The 18,552-nt window shown below is 39.7% G+C and overlaps 1 protein-coding gene and 1 long non-coding RNA gene across 2 annotated transcripts; one reads left to right on the top strand and one right to left on the bottom strand.

Annotated features, from left to right (window-relative positions):
• Window positions 1-1,714: 1,714 nt before the first annotated feature.
• LOC132858965 (uncharacterized) lies at window positions 1,715-4,972 on the bottom strand. Its single transcript, XR_009649675.1, has 2 exons — window positions 4,410-4,972; window positions 1,715-2,024 (listed from the first exon to the last, which is right to left on the bottom strand). It is a non-coding gene; the product is annotated as an uncharacterized LOC132858965 (long non-coding RNA).
• Window positions 4,973-13,078: 8,106 nt separating this feature from the next.
• On the top strand, window positions 13,079-18,552 carry LOC132858905 (radial spoke head protein 3 homolog B-like). The gene is made up of 6 exons (XM_060889456.1): window positions 13,079-13,101; window positions 14,879-15,024; window positions 16,198-16,401; window positions 16,579-16,741; window positions 17,477-17,563; window positions 18,494-18,552. The coding sequence occupies exons 1-6, from the start codon at window positions 13,080-13,082 to the stop codon at window positions 18,550-18,552; spliced, it is 681 nt and encodes a 226-aa protein (XP_060745439.1). The 5' UTR covers window position 13,079.

The raw sequence follows: 18,552 nt of genomic DNA, 5'->3' as shown, positions 1-18,552 counted from the left end.
TGCAGCTCCAGCCGCAAACAGCAGAGGGCGCAGTACAAGATCTGCAGTCTGAGAGCGAATGAAAGTCATTAAATGTCTCATTGTATCGCTGAACTCGCGTTAAACAGCCCGTCGTTTAGAAAGTTTAAATAAACACTAGAACGTCTTTACGTCATCACTTTATTACAGTGGTTTGTTCTGTTACGTCACAAGCACAGAACTCTAGAAGCTTCATCCAGCAGACTGTAGAGCTACAAAGAGCTGAAATATCCAGCAGACATTTATTATGTTCCTCTCCTACTGACCACTGCTTCTAATATAACTACACTAACACATTAATATGGATCTAAACAAATCACTTCTAGTGTCATCATATATAAAACCATCAGTGCTGTAATATACTGTAGAGCTGACTTGTTTCCTCATATATGCATTAATTACCACTAAACACAATATTTCAGTCTGGTCCAGATAACAAGAAACCTGAAAGCAAACACTGAATTCATGTAAAATGATTCATAATAATGAATTAAAAATAGTGGTGCAATTAATAACTGCAATTTTATTTCCCTAACAAAAGAAAACAGATTCTAATAAAACTTAAAATAACTGATTACAGAGAGGTGAAATAATGTTCTTTAGATTTATGTGGAAACAAAACATAAGACAAACGCTAACAATGTTTTTACACATAGGGTATTTAAATGATTTATCTAGAATATATTTCAGTGTTTAACAATCAGACACTGTGTAAAACATGGTAAAAATGGTTACTAAACTAAAAATGGTTTAGGAGAACACACTACCTGGGGATAATCACAGATTTATGAGATCTCTCTGGGAAGCTTTATTTATGAGATTTATGAGATCTCTCTGAAAAGACATTTTAAGGCCATATGGATATCATTAAAATATATACTTATACTTCCAGTCCAAAAGGTCTTACACTAACAGACAAATATCTCAATGACTCTGATCACTCATCACACTTCATAATAACAAGCTCAGACTAATCTACATGTATATTAACTTGTTCATAGAATCTTACAGTATTACAGGAACTGCTTTAAATGAGTAAACCAGCCTTAAAGCACTCGTTTTAACTGTCATTACAAAGATTTATGGATTTACTTGAACATTGTTCAAAAAGCATCCATTCTTTATTATTATAATAAATGGACATTTGTAAAAATTTTGAAAATACAAAGAGTGAAAATACAAAGTGAAAAAGCCAAATTATATTTACAGACATTTTACATAAAGGATTTGTAGATAAAACACTTATTTTACAGCTACTGGATTTCCTGATTTACAATCTAAACACAAACACTGAACGTTAATAACCTGCAAAAATACAATGTAAATCTACTGTTTATATACTGAACCATATACTGTGAAATATCCTCAACTGAAGCAATACAAAATAAACTAATACATCTTAATGTAATTAAGCTCACAACACTACTGATTCATAAACACTTTTATTTATGTAAATTTACAAGATCAACCATTTATTCACAAAGAGTTCTTCAGAGCGGCTCAGAAAGAAGTGAAAAACTAAAAATGGCATTTCACCTAATCTGTTAAGGCTTCTGTCATGATTTCACATTGAAACACATGCAGAAAGCAACAAATTGTGCTGCTGAGCTGAGGAGCATGTGGTCTGTTCTTTTTAAGCTTTTCTTTTTCTTTTTTTATTGTTTTCTATCCATACAGATCTGATAATAATTGATGGTAAACATTACGCTGTCTTTTAGATTCCTAAATATAGAGTGGATTAATAAATACAAATAAGAACAAAAGCTCAACGAATCTGTACCAGAAGAGACAGATAAAGAAGAGTCCTTCTCCAATCTGGCAGAAATCAGATGGATCCTTGGTGCATCGGGGGGGAAGACACACTAGTGCAGGAAGATGAGTCTCTGAATAAATAGCTCGTTTGTCTGATCTGCTGGTCTGGGCATCAGACTTTTATCTTCAGCAAACATTCTGATGAACTCAGGAGTTTCTGCAGCAGCTTCTGGACGTCTCACATCATGGTAGAGCTGAGGGAAGATCAGACATACGAGAATTCATTTAAAACACAAATCAGTCTCAATAATCTAACCAGCATTCAGGATTCTGGTGTGATCACAGATTAACACGACCGTCAGTGACTTTAACCCTTTAATATCTGTGATATCTCCTCAGATAAGGTCACACTTTATCATCATATCACTTAATTATTTAATGAAGCTAGATGGGCTACATTCAATAAATCCAATCTTGGCTTAAACAGCACTCGGTGATATAAAAATGTTGTTTAATACTGACATAATAAAAAATGTGCAAACACAACATGCACAGATTTGACATCACACCAACACAAGATGTGTAAGATCTCTCATGGACTTGTAGTATTGAAAACCGAAAATTTAACAGCTCAGCTATAGAGTGCTTTTTACCTTTGACCATTTCCATTTGCTCTTGATCATGTGTCATTTCAGAAAGTTCTTAAAGTTTTATTTATTGTTGACCCCGTTGTCTAATCTCTGCCTTTACCAAAAGTCCCACCAGTGCTGAAGGATTGAAATGAATTTTTAAAATCAATCCCAAAATGCTTGATGTCCACTATAAATTGTTTTGTCACATAATGGATTAATATTAAAACACCAGAAGGTCCTTTTATGTTTTACAGAGCTTAAGGTTCTCCCACACTGTACCATACCATGATCTGAGATGCCTACTAGAGTAACTGTGCAGTATCGAAGAGTGTTGATGATTTAAACCATAGGTCACTAACAGGCAGACCGCGGTCCGGGTCCGGACCCAGAAGCTGTCCAATCCAGACCCGGACCTACAGCCAAAACAAAAGCTTATAATTTAAAACTTCACGAAGCGCTTCTATTTTAAGCGGCGCAGCTTTATCAGTCTTTATGGTAATGGAAACGCACGGACCAATCAAGTCTGTGCATTCCTGAAGTAAACAACTGTTGCGACTCAACAGTGCAAGACAGATAAGAGAAAATTAGAGTAAAGTTACACATGAAAGAAAGATAGCGATACATGTAGAAAACAAAGGGAGAGAAACAGACGAGTGAGACGGAGAAAGGGAGAGAAACAGACGAGTGAGAAGGAGAAAGGGAGAGAAACAGACGAGTGAGACGGAGAAAGGGAGAGAAACAGACGAGTGAGAAGGAGAAAGGGAGAGAAACAGACGAGTGAGACGGAGAAAGGGAGAGAAACAGACGAGTGAGAAGGAGAAAGGGAGAGAAACAGACGAGTGAGACGGAGAAAGGGAGAGAAACAGACGAGTGAGAAGAAGAAAGGGAGAGAAGCAGACGCAGGACTCTGAAGTTTTGAAGACAGGCAGGCGTGATACCTCCACCTCTGCTGCAAGGCAGCTTTCTCTACAATGAACATAATCCAAACTAAATATGGTTCCAGGGTCACTAATGAGCACCTCCACATGTGTATGAGAGCGGCCCTGACTCCATTCAAGCCCAGGTTTAACCATAACCCAAGCCAAGCTAGAGCTCAGTTCTCTCACTGACATATAAAAGGGAAAAGTTACGAACTTTATTTAAACATACACAATTTTCACATTTTATTTATTTTCTCTTATATTGAAATGTAGCCCTACTTTTATTTATTTAATGAGAGAACGTTATACAGATATACAATCATAGATATATTCAGTTCTATGTTACGTGACAAATATTGTGAAAAAGTTTTTGAATTGTACTGAATTTATTTGATTTGACAGTCAGGTATTGATTGCTTGCAGATGTTGATACAACTACTAGGATACTTAAAATATATATCACACTAACTAGTTAGACATTATGATCTTCCAGCCCTTTGCTTCAAGAAATTTTCTCTTACTGGACCTCTTTAAATTTTAGTTGAATACCTCTGATGTAAACCATAAAATCTGTCCAGCCTTGCCAAAGAAAGCATGTTATTATAGCAATGAACCCAAATAGTCTACTTCTTGTGGAAATCCTTTCATACATTTACAAGCTCATCTGACTCAGTGAGATGAATTAGCCTCTAGTGTGAGGCCATGTGGGGCAATTAAAATCTCTCAAGTTTCAAACATTATATAAAGTATTAAAAACATTCTGTCAATCACAGTGGTGGGGTCATAAACACATAAAAACAAGAGCATGATTCTCAAACTTATTTTTCACCAATCTACCTTTTAAATCTGCTCCACTTAAATGGAAAGGAGAACAAAAATTGTAGAAAATAAAATTACAGCTCTGTCACTAAGAGGTGTTCTGGCTTAGGAAGGACAGTCCATTAAATTCTCTTGTCCAGTCCACCACATTAGACACGTCACTGTGGTTCTCTTGTGGAAATAGAATGTCAACTGTTTTGTTCATTAGTGCATACAATTAAACTGTTACTCTGAAACCCATCAACCCTGTCGGCTACCTGAAACTCACCTTTAGCTGGATGTTCTTCCTCCTCTACAGTTGTATTCTCTCCTTCAGTTGATGGTCCAAACTTCATCCTGTGTTCCCCAGGTGCCTCCTGACTGAACTCCTGTGCTGCAGTGATCTGTGTTTCTCTTCAGTATGGTCTCACTATGGTCCTTGTGTCTTCGTTAAATCTACATCTTCTCTGTTATCCTTCACCATCATGTAAACGACTGAAATACACCTTTTCATTAGAATTCGTCAACCGGACCTTCTGTTTTAGGGGTATACAGAGGAAGCACAGGGGTAAAAACACCACCAATCTCCACCCCACTCTCTATTAAACTGTTTGCTAAACCGACAGTTCTGACGAAGATAATGTTCTTGTTCATTCGGTCTGCAGCCAGGATGTTGTTACAGCCCACTAGCTTCCCTACAGATAAACAACGCTCCTCTACACTGACACTCGAGTCTATTCTAACAGCATGGCGTGGGGTGAGAAACGCCAGGCTCTCAGGATCTGGGCCAGCCATATGCTCTCAGTGCAAAGCTGTTTAACCCTGAGCTAATGCTCACAAAACAACACTCACACTAACCTTATCACCGGGAGAAGAAAGACGACTATACGCTCAACGCTCCGCCCCCTCGTGCACGCATGCGCAGAGAGAGGGGGCGGGGGGAGAGACAGAGAGTGAAAGAGGAAGGGGGGAGAGAGAAAGAGAGAGAGAGAGAGAGAGAGGAAGGGGGAGAGAGAAAGTGAGAGACAGAGAGAGTAAGGGGAGGGAGAGAGAGAGACAGACAGACAAAGAGAGAAAGAGAGAGAGACAGTGTGTGTGTGTGTGTGTGTGTGTGTGTGTGTGTGTGTGTGTGAGAGAGAGAGACAGACAGAGAGACGGAGGGAGAGAGAAGGAGAGAGAGAGAGAACATGTGAGTGTACGTATTTCAAATCAAAGCCAGAAAAACCCAAGAACTAAGTTCTTAAACCAGCCCCTTTATCAGCCGTCTTAATGAGAGAATAGACTAATATTAGAATCAGGGCCGGCCCTGCGCATAGGCAGAATAGCCAACCCATCGCAGGGCACACACACACACACTCATTCACTCACGCAATCACACACTAGGGACAATTTTTCCAGAGATGCCAATCAACCTACCATGCATGTCTTTGGACCGGGGGAGGAAACCGGAGTACCCGGAGGAAACCCCCGAGGCACGGGGAGAACATGCAAACTCCACACACACAAGGTGGAGGCGGGAATCGAACCCCGACCCTGGAGGTGTGAGGCGAACGTGCTAACCACTAAGCCACCGTGCCCCCTATTAATATATATATTTTTTATATATTTTGTTTATGAACAAAATGATCGGAACACAATTGTCTGTGATTCCAGGGGCACCAGGTGAAATCTTGCCTAGGGCAGCAAATTGGCCAGGGCCGGCCCTGATTAGAATAAACACAATCACAGACGTTAGTAAAAATACAGAAAATCATTTAAAGCTCTGACCACATTTCACATACATTTCATATATTTTATTTCAAACCTGTTCAAAATTGTCCTCACATAACCCTCACTTGTACGTTTGTGCTACACTGACACCTTATTATTTCTCACTGATTTATTTAATCTTTTTTGCTTTGGAAATATTGCATCCTAACCATCATGCCAGTAAAGAAATAAGAAACTGTAAAATAGCTACAGTATAAGTATAAATGTGTAAAAAGTCTAAGTCATAATACAAAAAACATGTGAATTAATTACCATAAAGTGGACTGTGGTTCTTCATGATCAACAACATGTTGGTCTGCTCTGACAGAAACGTTATCATCTCCCGTTTATAATATAATATTCATTCATTCATTCATCTTCTACCGCTTATCCGAACTACCTCGGGTCACGGGGAGCCTGTGCCTATCTCAGGCGTCATTGGGCATCAAGGCAGGATACACCCTGGACGGAGTGCCAACCCATCGCAGGGCACACACACACCCTCATTCACTCACGCAATCACACACTAGGGACAATTTTCCAGAGATGCCAATCAACCTACCATGCATGTCTTTGGACCGGGGGAGGAAACCGGAGTACCCGGAGGAAACCCCCGAGGCACGGGGAGAACATGCAAACTCCACACACACAAGGTGGAGGCGGGAATCGAACCCCGACCCTGGAGGTGTGAGGCGAACGTGCTAACCACTAAGCCACCGTGCCCCCTATAATATAATATAATATAATATAATATAATATAATATAATATAATATAATATAATATAATATAAATCATTTCTTCATTCTTACTAACATCTGTGTTCTAACATTTAACTAGAACAAATGAGTTCCCTTTCGGAACTCGAGCTGCGTCGAAATTCTTTAAATTCATGTTTATAGCGGACAAGCGCTTGCACTTCATCAGATTTGTTTCGAAGGGACTGCATGTTAGCAAGAATGATAGAGGGCAGAGGAACGCGTGACAGAGGCCGCCTTGCTCACTCGCGTAATCCAACTCTCCTACCAACTCTCCTACCCTACATTCTTGATCCCCGACAAGGTACGTTTGTAGAGCTTCCGCACCTACCATACTGCCATTTAATATCGGCGATATCCGGGAAATTCAAGTCAGGAGGAGGCCTAGAGTTCGCTGGTTGATCGACCTTTAACAAATAGTCCCGGCTATTTGTCTAAATAGAAGTCTAAATAGCTATGATGGCGAATTAGTGCTGCTTTGGACAGAGGTATAACCTTAAACTAACTGGTCATGTAACACTGCAACACAATAAAAAGTAAAATGTCATTGTCTTGTGTGCAAAGGTGGAATTTTGGCATAAGTCTGGTTCTAAAGGAAAGGTGAAAGATTTGTTAAAATTCAAGAGCTTTTTTTTTTATATATATATAGGCTTACATGCAGTATGCCATAACAGTATGATACAGCAGTGTTTACTCTGTAGCTGTTTACATTCCTCCTAGCGCTAATGCTAAAGAGGCGCTAAGTGAGCTATACGGAGCTATTAGCAACCTACAGAATGTTCACCCCGACGGACTTTTTATCATCGCCGGAGATTTCAACCATGCAAATCTCAAGTCAGTGCTCCCTAAATTCCATCAACATGTGGACTTTGCTACGAGAGGTGAAAACATGCTGGATCTTGTTTACACAAACATTCCCGGCGCGTACCGTGCGGAGCCCCGCCCCCACCTCGGCTACTCAGACCACATCACTGTTATGCTAATTCCAGCATACAGACCACTCGTCAGACGCTCAAAACCGGTTATGAAGCAGGTGAAAACCTGGCCAGCAGGAGCCACCTCTGCTCTTCAGGACTGCTTTGAGTGCACTGACTGGAATATCTTCAGGGAGGCTGCAACCAACGGGGACTCTGTCAACTTGGAGGAGTACGCGTCATCAGTGACCAGTTACATCGGCAAGTGCATTGATGACGTGACCATCTCCAAGACCATCACTACACGCTCCAACCAGAAGCCGTGGATGACTGCTAATGTGCGTGCTCTGCTGAGGACTAGAGACCTAGCCTTCAGAACAGGGGACAGGGTGGCCCTAAGAACAGCAAGGGCCAAACTGTCCCGAGCCATCAGAGAGGCAAAGCGCGCACACGCCCAGACAATCCACAGCCACTTCCAGGACAGCGGAGACACCCGGCGCATGTGGCAGGGCATACAGGCGATCACTAACTACATGACAGCTTCACCTGCTTGTGATAGCGACGCCTCCCTCCCAGACGCGTTGAACGATTTCTACGCTCGGTTCGAGGTACAGAACAACGCAACGCCGAGGAAGTCCATCCCTCCCCCCGACGACCAGGTACTCTGTCTATCCACGGCCGACGTGAGGAGATCTCTATGCAGAGATAACCCACGGAAGGCTGCTGGACCAGACAACATTCCTGGCAGGGTGCTCAGAGAATGTGCAGAACAGCTAGCGGATGTCTTTACGGACATCTTCAACATTTCCCTGAGCAGCGCTGTTGTTCCTACGTGCCTCAAAACTACCACCATCGTTCCTGTCCCAAAGAAGTCTACAGTGTCCTGCCTCAATGACTATCGTCCCGTTGCACTCACACCCATAGTTATGAAGTGCTTCGAGAAGCTCGTCATGAGGCACATCAAGACCCAGCTACCACCCTCACTGGACCCCCTACAGTTCGCGTATCGTCCAAACCGCTCCACAGACGATGCCATTGCAACAGCTCTCCACTTAGCCCTCACCCACCTGGACAATAAAGACACTTATGTACGAATGCTGTGCATAGACTTTAGTTCAGCATTCAATACAATCATCCCTCAGCACCTGATTGGGAAGCTGAGCCTGCTGGGACTAAACACCTCCCTCTGCAACTGGATCCTGGACTTCCTGACTGGGAGACCTCAGTCAGTCCGGATTGGGAACAGCATCTCCAGCACCACCACACTGAACACTGGAGCTCCTCAAGGCTGTGTGCTCAGTCCACTGCTGTTCACTCTGCTGACTCACGACTGTGCAGCAACGCACAGATCGAATCATATTATCAAGTTCGCCAATGACACGACCGTGGTGGGTCTCATCAACAAGAACGACAAAACAGCACATAGTAGGGATTAGGGTGCAAAACACAGTCTTAATTTACTGTGCAAATAGAGGGCACAAAAGTTGCAGCGATCTTGGAGTAGCAATCTTGGAGTAGCAAACTTGTTTAGGCCTCGGTGAAGGCCCTTCAGGAGGTCCACAGCCGAGGGGTGGTTGGGATTCCAGACAGCAGCGGTGAGATAAAGGCCAAGAAGTGTGGCACAGGCCATGCAGGCAGTCGGAAGACTAGAGACTAGCTAGAGACTCCTTCTAGCTGCATGTATGTGCTGCTGTCACAATATGGATCAGTGTGTTGGAGTTCTGATGGAACAACAGACTGAGAAAAGGATGGGCTGATGAAGTCCTACATACTGTAAGAGCGGAATGACTATTCAAACCATTGCCCTGAAAACACATTCATGCTGTTAATAACCTTTGACCAATGAATTAAATATAACAGATTACAAGTAGACACATTTCTTTTTTTATTTAAAGAAATATTTGTAAAAATTGTATTTGTTCCTGCCTTACCTTAGTCAAATTTTAAAATATATCTGTTTTGGTGTGTGCTGCTGGTTATTTGTGCCTTCTGCTTAGTTGGTCACTCGGCAATATGGTTCTTACCAGGATTATTTTACAGCTGCCTGCTAAATTTTAATTAGATTTTTGGGATGTCAACAGAGAACAAAAGTAACTAAGAATATAGACAAAGAAGAACAGTCAGGAGGGATCTGTTTGCTCACTTGAGTAAAATTTGGTAAATTTAGATCCTGCCAAGATTGTTGATATAAGGTAAGAGAAAATGTCCTATGTTATATTCTGTAACAACCTAAAGTAATATTTTGTGTTCCTGTCTTTAATTTATGTAGCCCAGACAAAAAGCATTTACGTTTAGACTAATGAATACAGTATATAAACAAAAAGAGATGAATTAATAATTGTAAATGTTTAAAAAGAATTACATTAACCTCAGCAAATTAGTGTGTTTAATAAAGTTAATAGTGCAAAATAATATTATAGGCAAAAACACAAATGTTTGTCATTGTGTTCATTAAGTTCATTTTAATTCAAATAGTTTACTCTTCACATGCGAGTGATGTGCTTAGCTCATAACTTGATCCCAGAGGGCAAAACTTTGTCCTTTTTAACAATGTGCCAATTCCATTGGTTGTTCCACTCTTATCAGACCAGTGGCAAAGTTGGTTGTGCTGGATGTATAGGCAACCCAAGTCTTGTTCTCTTACACGTACACACACTTTTCATATTATAAATAATCCTGTAGGTACGTTCACATGTAGAGATTTTATCACATATTGCTAGTCACTGTACTATGATGGCACTATTAGCCAACATTTTACTTTTGACAACATATCAGTTTTTTTGCTGCTAAAATGAAATATTCCAGAGGGAGAGTGATTGTATATAAATTTCACCAGTGCATATCTGCATCATATCATATCAAGGTGAAGGAGAAACAGTGTGCGCTCTTTGCCATTGTGGCAACCTACGGTAAAAACGCAAGTTCTAATTAGCTTAGCTCAGCATATGGCCTTAGCGTGTTTAATGCAAAATAATAATAATCATGTAACACACTTAGTTTTTGTTGCAATCGTCCACAATGCAGAATAGCCACTATCTCAATAAACCCCTATCTCCTCTCAATGCACCTTAAAGGAGCTACCCCAGGATTTTGCTAAATTACAATAAAAACTGAGTGGTTTCACGATGATGATGATGATGATTTTGCTTTGAATGTGCTAAGACCATAAGCTAAGCTATTGTTGCAATAATAATACTTCTGCTAGCAAGCACAGGAGGCTCCAGATCACATGTGATCTTCTGTCTTTACTCCCAGTGGTCGACCAAGTCCCTTCAAATTAGCATGAATTGAAAATTGATCTTGTTGAAAAAAAGCCCTCTGTGGGATATTTTTAGGCCTATGTGAATTTTTGTGATTGTTAAAGATGAGGTGACACCATGAGTTATTTTGAGCACCATTTCTGTTATTAGTTATATGGAATAAGGTTTGAAAGGACAACAATGACAAAATATTTAGGTGTGTCTGTTCAGCAGGAACAGGCTTATGAACTAACTATAACATCTTTAGGTCTTATCAGATAGATGGAGTCTGCACAACATCATCCATTGTATCTCTTCTAAAGATGAAGTTATAGCCAAGATCATATAGACTATTCAGAGCAGTGTTGTTCCTGTTCCTGAATCTGTTCCCTGTTCTGGGCAGTGCTGTTGCAGTGTCTTCATATGGTGATGTCAGTTGCCATAAACAGTACCTTTCCCCAGTATAAAGCCCAGTGATGGGGGATTTTTCCTCACTACTCTCCTCCTGGCTTTTTAATCACACTGTTAGTATATTCATCTGCGTTGTAACAGGGCTGGGGGCACGGTGGCTTAGTGGCTAGCACGTTCGCCTCACACCTCCAGGGTGGGGGTTCGATTCCCGCCTCCACCTTGTGTGTGTGGAGTTTGCATGTTCTCCCCGTGCCTCGGGGGGGTTTCCTCAGGGTACTCCGGTTTCCTCCCCCGGTCCAAAGACATGCATGGTAGGTTGATTGGCATCTCTGGAAAAATTATCCCTAGTGTGTGAGTGAGTGAATGAGTGTGTGTGTGTGCCCTGCGATGGGTTGGCACTCCGTCCAGAGTGTATCCTGCCTTGATGCCCGATGACGCCTGAGATAGGCACAGGCTCCCCGTGACCAGAGGTAGTTCGGATAAGCGGTAGAAGATGAATCAATGAATGAATGTAACAGGGCTATTCTTTTTCTGATAATTCTTTTGGGGTGCATGTTTACTCTCTCTCTCTCTATCTCTCTCTCTCTCTCTCTCTCTCTCTCCTCATTTATTGCTTTACTGATTTTTTATTTATTTATCCTTTATACCTTTTTTCCAAAAACAAAAAATAAAAAAGTAACTTTTTTTTGTACAAACACACTAAAATGTATCACTCTGAGTGTTGTACAATTTTTAAGATGCTTTCTTGTTTATATTGGAATAAAAGGTGTTTAAAGTCTCTCTCTCTGTGTCTCACACACTCTCTCTCTCACACACACTCTCTCTCTCTCACACACACACACACACACACACACAGTTATAAGCGCGTCCCACATGTATTTTGTAGCCTTACTAATTGTTTAATACACTCTATAATCAAAATGAAACAATATACCAGAGAGTAACATTGGCTGGATTCACGAGCGTGAGGAAAATGTAATATATGTAAATTAAGTAGATTAACAACAGGGCTGAAACGTCATACCTAGATACTGTTGCTAGGGTAACTGTTATAAACATTAACAGACTTTGCTCGTGTCTTAGTAAACGCCAGCTTCACAGTTTTATCCTCTATTCAGCAGCTAATTCAGTATCATCGTGTCTTATTAAAATGACTTCCTTGTTACAGACAAAAAGAGAGCATCCGAATGGATTCTACACGTTTTCCAGTCGTCCACATGTGGTTCCGAACCGACTCCGATACACGGACCCTGTGATGATGGAGTAAGTCTGTCTGTGTTATTGAGCTAAATGTAAATGTTTATATCATCCGGCGCGACTCACTGCTATCACTTATTTGTCACGTGGAACAGAAATGATGGACGACCAATCTATGGAAACATTATGTATGACCGACGGGTCGTTAGAGGAAATACATATTCCCAACATATCCTACCAGCTGTGAGTACCAGCACAAAAAATACCGGAATTAGTACAGGGAATGTTTTATATGTGATCACATTACTGCCATGCAAGAAAATTATCTGCCATCAGCATCTCGTTATTATGTGAAAAAAATCTCATTATTCAGTGTTGTGGACTTGGATCACATGGGGTGGACTTGTACTCGGGTCACATGACTTAAACTTATACTCAGGTTACATGATTTGGATACCATTTGGACAGGGCTTTGGTCACATGACTTGGACCTGGGTCACATGACTTGGACTTGTCCTCGGGTCACATGACTTGGACTTGTCCTCGGGTCACATGACTTGGACTTGTCCTCGGGTCACACTTGTAATTCAGAAACAAATTTGCACACATTTGACTTAATCCAAGGAGAGTTACACTTCAAGTTTGACTTTGACTTTCCTTGACATACTTGGCTTAAAGCACAATTTGATTTTAATGTCACCTAGCAGTGTAGAAGGTATTGGCAATTCTCAAATATTAGTTTTGGTACAGATGCAGCAAATTGTCTTCATGATTACAGATTACAATATATAAAATGACTTCTGTTTGGGTGTAAACATTTTGTTCAGCAAAACACCATCAGTCTTTGATTTTCATAAATTTGGAACACTGTGAAGTTGAACAGTAATCACTCCTGATATGTTATATTTAGGCTAAATATATCAAACTTATTTAATGATATAACCTTAAAGCAGCTTTTGGGCCCCAGGTAATCCAGCAGCAGGATCAAATGCTCTCATCGCCATAACTCGGGTTGGATTGGGTGCTTTCTTTATCACTGTATTCTTCAGTTCAATGGTGGACACAAACTTCTGATTCATTTTCTGCCTTCTCTGTGATTACTTCCACGAGCGGCATCAATACATTTTTTATATTTTCAAGCAAAAACATAGCTTATACCAAGGGCTCATCATTAACTGTCAAACACTACCATTGCCCCTTTTCCACCGAGGCAGTTTGAGTGCTGGTTCTGAGCCTTATTTAAAATCAGTTCTTTTTTTTTCGACACCCAAAGCACCGGCTCTGAAACAGGAAAAGTGGTTCTTAAGTAACACCAAAACGTTGCTGGTCTAGACTTAAGAACCGCTTGCGTCAGGGGCTGGGGGCGGGGCTACTGTTAGCGCATTTGATAATGTACCTTTATTATGGGCTGGAGCGGGGCTGGGGGCAGTGTTACTGTTAGTGCATTTGATAATGTACCTTAAGTATACCAATGTTTAATACATTTTTAATTTACCGCAATACAATCAGTTATCAGCACTCATGATAGTAGGTAGCTACATGCTAAGGCTAACGTTTTTCTGTGTTAATGATAAAATAATATTATATACTTTCCGTTATTCTTGATTGCAACCAGCGTTTATAAAAATTACGTGAAGCTGCATGTACACGCTGGATTCGCTGTGTTTAGATGCCAATGTAGGTTCGCAAAGCCATGAGCATTAACAGTAAAGCAACAACCGCCATTGTTGATGTTGTGTTTGTGTTTGCTGCTGCTGCGCTGACGTTGCTGGAAAAGATGAGACGTATACAGTGATGTAAGAATTGGCTCTGTGATGGCTCTCTAGCCCATGGAATGGCAAACCGGTTCTTAGAAGGCTCGCCAGTGGAACCAACTTCAAACCAGCACCAGCACTAGCTCTGAACCAGCACCCGGTTCTTTCTGGTGGAAAGGAGGCACATGAGCAGTCAAATAAGCTAATGGCTATAAAAACATTAGTAAATTTAACAGCTTAATATAATGCTGGGGTGTGATTTCCATCAATGTAACAAAATTAAAAAATACACAAAGTGTAGCTGTGCTTTACAACCATGTGCTAATAATGAACTGTTTATGTTACTATCTAGCTAAAGTGATTGTATTATTCTTTGCTAAAATATAATATGCTTATTACATGTTTGTAGGGTTATAAAAATCCAATTAGGAAAGACATACTTCTGTTCAGACAGTGATTCTTGCCATTTTTAATTCAGGCCTACATTTTATTTATACTGCTTGTAGTGTATATTTCAAGCCCCAGCACTGTTGGGCCCTTGAGCAAGGCCCTTAACTCTTTGCTAGAGGGTCATATGTATCATGACTGTCCCTGCGCTCTGTCCCCAACTTCCAAAAGCTACTGTAGGATTTGCACAAATGTAACTTTGCTCTGCTATAATATATATTTGATGAATACAGGCTTCTTCATGAGCATATGCTAATCTGTTCACCAGGCTAAGTCTGATTTGTGTCCTAGAATTATACTTGGAGGAGCTGAGTGATCATATTGAGGATGCCAGTGTGGAATGCCAGACAGATGCATTTCTGGACAAGCCAGCAACACCTATCTTTATTCCTGCTAAATCTGGCAAAGACGCAGCGACACAGATTGAAGATGGAGAGGTACAGATAACTTCTTCATTATTTGTCCACATACAAATTTTGTTGCTTAATAAAACAGTTTTAACAGGCCACTTTTTAACAGGTTTGTGTGTTGCCACATTACTCCCAAAAGAGAAATATAATATTTCTTATATACCTAACTCGGCTGTGGAGTTATATAAGAAAACTCGTTAGCAGGGTTTGATTATGGACAGAGGATGAAACAGCAGAACCTATTGTCATAATATGGGTGTCAAGCTGATCTTAAATTCTGATTAAGATATCTCATACAATGTGGAAATATATACATGTGGAGACAATTAACATTATAACTAATAGATTCCTCGTTGTATGTGTTAGTGTGACACTCATGCGCAAAATGACAAAGCAACCAGAGATTATTTATTTTGCTGACATGAGTGACAGAAATCACTGTCTGCTAGATTCAGGCGTGTCCAGCTGCATGAGTTGAGAAATGTTTAAAGTTTATGCAAATATTGAACACATTGTTGCAGTGACTACCAATGGCAGTGAAGACAGTTGAGTGCATGTGATTCATGGCAAAGAACACAAACTGCTTCTCCTTCATCTACTATAATATGATTCCTAACTGAAATTTTATTACAAACACCAGATCTCCCTCCAGAACCTTTCATTTGATCAAGAAAAATGATTTGGCATGCTAGTTGCTCCACCCACTGATAAACATTATTACTATAGCAACCAGTCAATGAAATGACCACTGTAGACTTCATTAGACAGCGACTGTAGATTTGCAGCAATAAAATCACTGTATGTGTGAATGTAGCTTAATATTTAATAGTAGGCAATGAGCATCTAATAGAAATGAAGGGCAAAGTGTAGTGTAACTTACAGGCTTGGTGTTTTGAGATAAAAACTCTTATTAAGAAGGAAACGTATAGTTCAAATTTAGTGTAAATATCATAGATAAGGTTGTTCCTAACCATGTGTCTATCACGGTGATATCTGCAGAAGAGACAACTTTGTAATTTGCAGTTGCTCAGATAGATAGAATTCAATAGATATAATTACATAGAAATTATTAATATAAATTAAGAAGTAAAGCAGAAGAAGGAAATCATTAAACAATTAGACATTAGAACATCAGTCTGATTGTGGAGCATTTTGACAAAAGTGTTGGACTAATAAAGTTGGTGTCTTTCTTGGTTACAGCTGTTTGACTTTGATCTGGAGGTTGAGCCAGTGTTGCAGGTGTTGGTAGGAAAGACCATGGAGCAAGCTTTGCTAGAAGTACTGGAGGAAGAAGAGCTGGCTGGGTTGAGGGCTCAACAGCTTGCCTTCCAGGAGTTGCGTAATGCTGAATTGGTGGAAGTTCAACGACTGGAGGAGCAGGAGAGGCGCCACAAAGAGGAGAAGGTACGATAAACTGCTTCGTGTCCAGTAGAATTCTTATTTTGCCCATTTTCCATTTTTAGAAATGATAAGTCATTCTTCAGTAGTTCTGGATAGATAATAAATATGAATTACAATTGACAATATTTGATTTACCTTCAGCGTATTTCAACACAAATGTGACATATCTTCCAAATGTAGGCCCGGAGGATTAAGCAGCAAAGGATGGTGTTGAAGAAAGAAAGAGAAACAGCTGAGAAAATTGCTGCTAGAACATTCACCCAGCATTATCTTGCTGACCTGCTTCCCGCAGTCTATTCAAAACTGAGAGACAATGGATATTTCTATGACCCAGTGCAGAGAGGTGTGTTTCTAATTTACTGTCATTAAAGTATTAAATACTAAAAATGTTTTAAATAATATTGTATTAATTCTTCCAGGCCATCTACTTCACACCAAAACTAACATATAGTGTATAAATTCTATTGTCTTCTGATCAGACAGGAGAAATAGACCAGACATAAGACTAAACACTTCTGTTCTCTGTCTTGCATGATTGGACTAGTGTTGCAAATCCTCCATAAAGTGACGTCTTTACTGCAAGGTTCCTGGGGAGAAATCTGTAATACCATAATGTTGATACTCCACCAAAACTTTCAGTAGATAATCAATTTATTCAATAATGAATTAAACAAATAACATAAATGTAGGTATTTATGTGAATCAGCTATTTAATGTGTCTAAATAACATGTCATTAAAGGGATTTAGCCAATATAAACACTGTTCTAAGGTATTTCCAAAATTGAATGAACACCACCTATAACTATTTATAATTAAATATATGCAAAATATCAACACAAAATGTGTGTCAGAGAAGACAGAAAGCATTTAACCAGACAGGTTCATGCTGTTCCAAGATGAACACTCGATCAACTACCAAACCATACCCTTTAATAATATTTTCATTCTCACATATTTTTACTAACATAAATACAAAAAAATTGTTCCAATGCTGTGATCTCATGCCACATGCAGTTCTTTTCCCATTTAGGCACTTTGTATGCTTTAATGTGATATACTCGTTTTTCTTTATATTAGATATAGAAACTGGATTCCTTCCCTGGCTGGTGGCAGAAGTCAACAACATTCTGGAAAAGCAACAAGTTACAAGAACAGTGCTTGACAGTGAGTATGCATTTACCATTCTACACCTAGCTTTCATATTCTATGCAAATACTATTTTATTCTACTCTACATCAAATGTGAAGTTTCCTTTAGATGCTGGCTACCTTTAGTTTTCTCTAAAATCTTTGCTCATAATCCTGCAAAAAATTAATTCATAATTTCATAAAAAAATCAACTCAAACTCAAACTCTTCACATCATTTAGTGTGACAGTCAACACTTTAGCAGTTTCCATTAGCAATCCTTTAGATTTCATTGGACATTAGCTAAATCCTTTTGCTAAATTTCATTGGACATGATTTGCAAAGTCAGACTATGTCTACATAAATCTCTTCATGTGGCATTGCATGTTAAAACAAAAAAGTAGCCTCGTTCAAAGAAAATGTTAGATAACATAGGAATTTGTCCTTTGAACAAGGCTTTTTTTGTTGTTTGTTGCTCCTGCTTTTCCCAAATGCTTTTCCTGATAGTTTCCAGACTTCAAAAGCTGTCAGCATTATGAAAAGCAAGTCATTGGCCCTGAACGTGACAAACTCTCAAACTAACCAAAAAAGTTTATCCTAAAGTTTATCCTTTAATCCTTCTTTATTGACTTGTCACATCTAGCTCTAACTACTACTGTACCTTGCTGCTTGCATTTTCTCAGCATGTTTTCTGGGTTATTTCAAATTGCTTTTTTGGAAGATTTTGGACAAAGCCATTAGTAGATTTATATAGAGTATGCACAACCATGTCATGATTTGGGCAGAATACGGAACATCAGCACTATTAGTGTTAATGATGAAGCTGGCTGTTGACATGTATGTACTTGTACTGTTGAAGTTCTGATATCAATAAACTTACCTTACTTAATATGTCCTGAGTGTTGGAAAGAATTTAACTTTGTAACCATGTGTTTTTCTCAAACCTGTCCTGTCCTTTCCTGTCCTAGTGCTCATCCAAGATGTAGCAGCCCTTCAGCATCAAACAAAGGAGGCAGAGAGTTTTTGA

This window comes from Tachysurus vachellii, chromosome 16, assembly GCF_030014155.1.
Source record: "Tachysurus vachellii isolate PV-2020 chromosome 16, HZAU_Pvac_v1, whole genome shotgun sequence".
Classification (NCBI taxonomy): domain Eukaryota; kingdom Metazoa; phylum Chordata; class Actinopteri; order Siluriformes; family Bagridae; genus Tachysurus; species Tachysurus vachellii.
This window is presented reverse-complemented; position numbering and strand designations above follow the sequence as displayed.

Coding starts and splice junctions, on each gene's coding strand:
- LOC132858905 (XM_060889456.1), top strand. CDS start 13,080: ATGTCACCTAGCAGTGTAGAAG. Junction 15,025..16,197: donor CACAGATTGAAGATGGAGAG/GTACAGATAACT, acceptor TCTTGGTTACAG/CTGTTTGACTTTGATCTGGA. Junction 16,742..17,476: donor CTATGACCCAGTGCAGAGAG/GTGTGTTTCTAA, acceptor TCTTTATATTAG/ATATAGAAACTGGATTCCTT.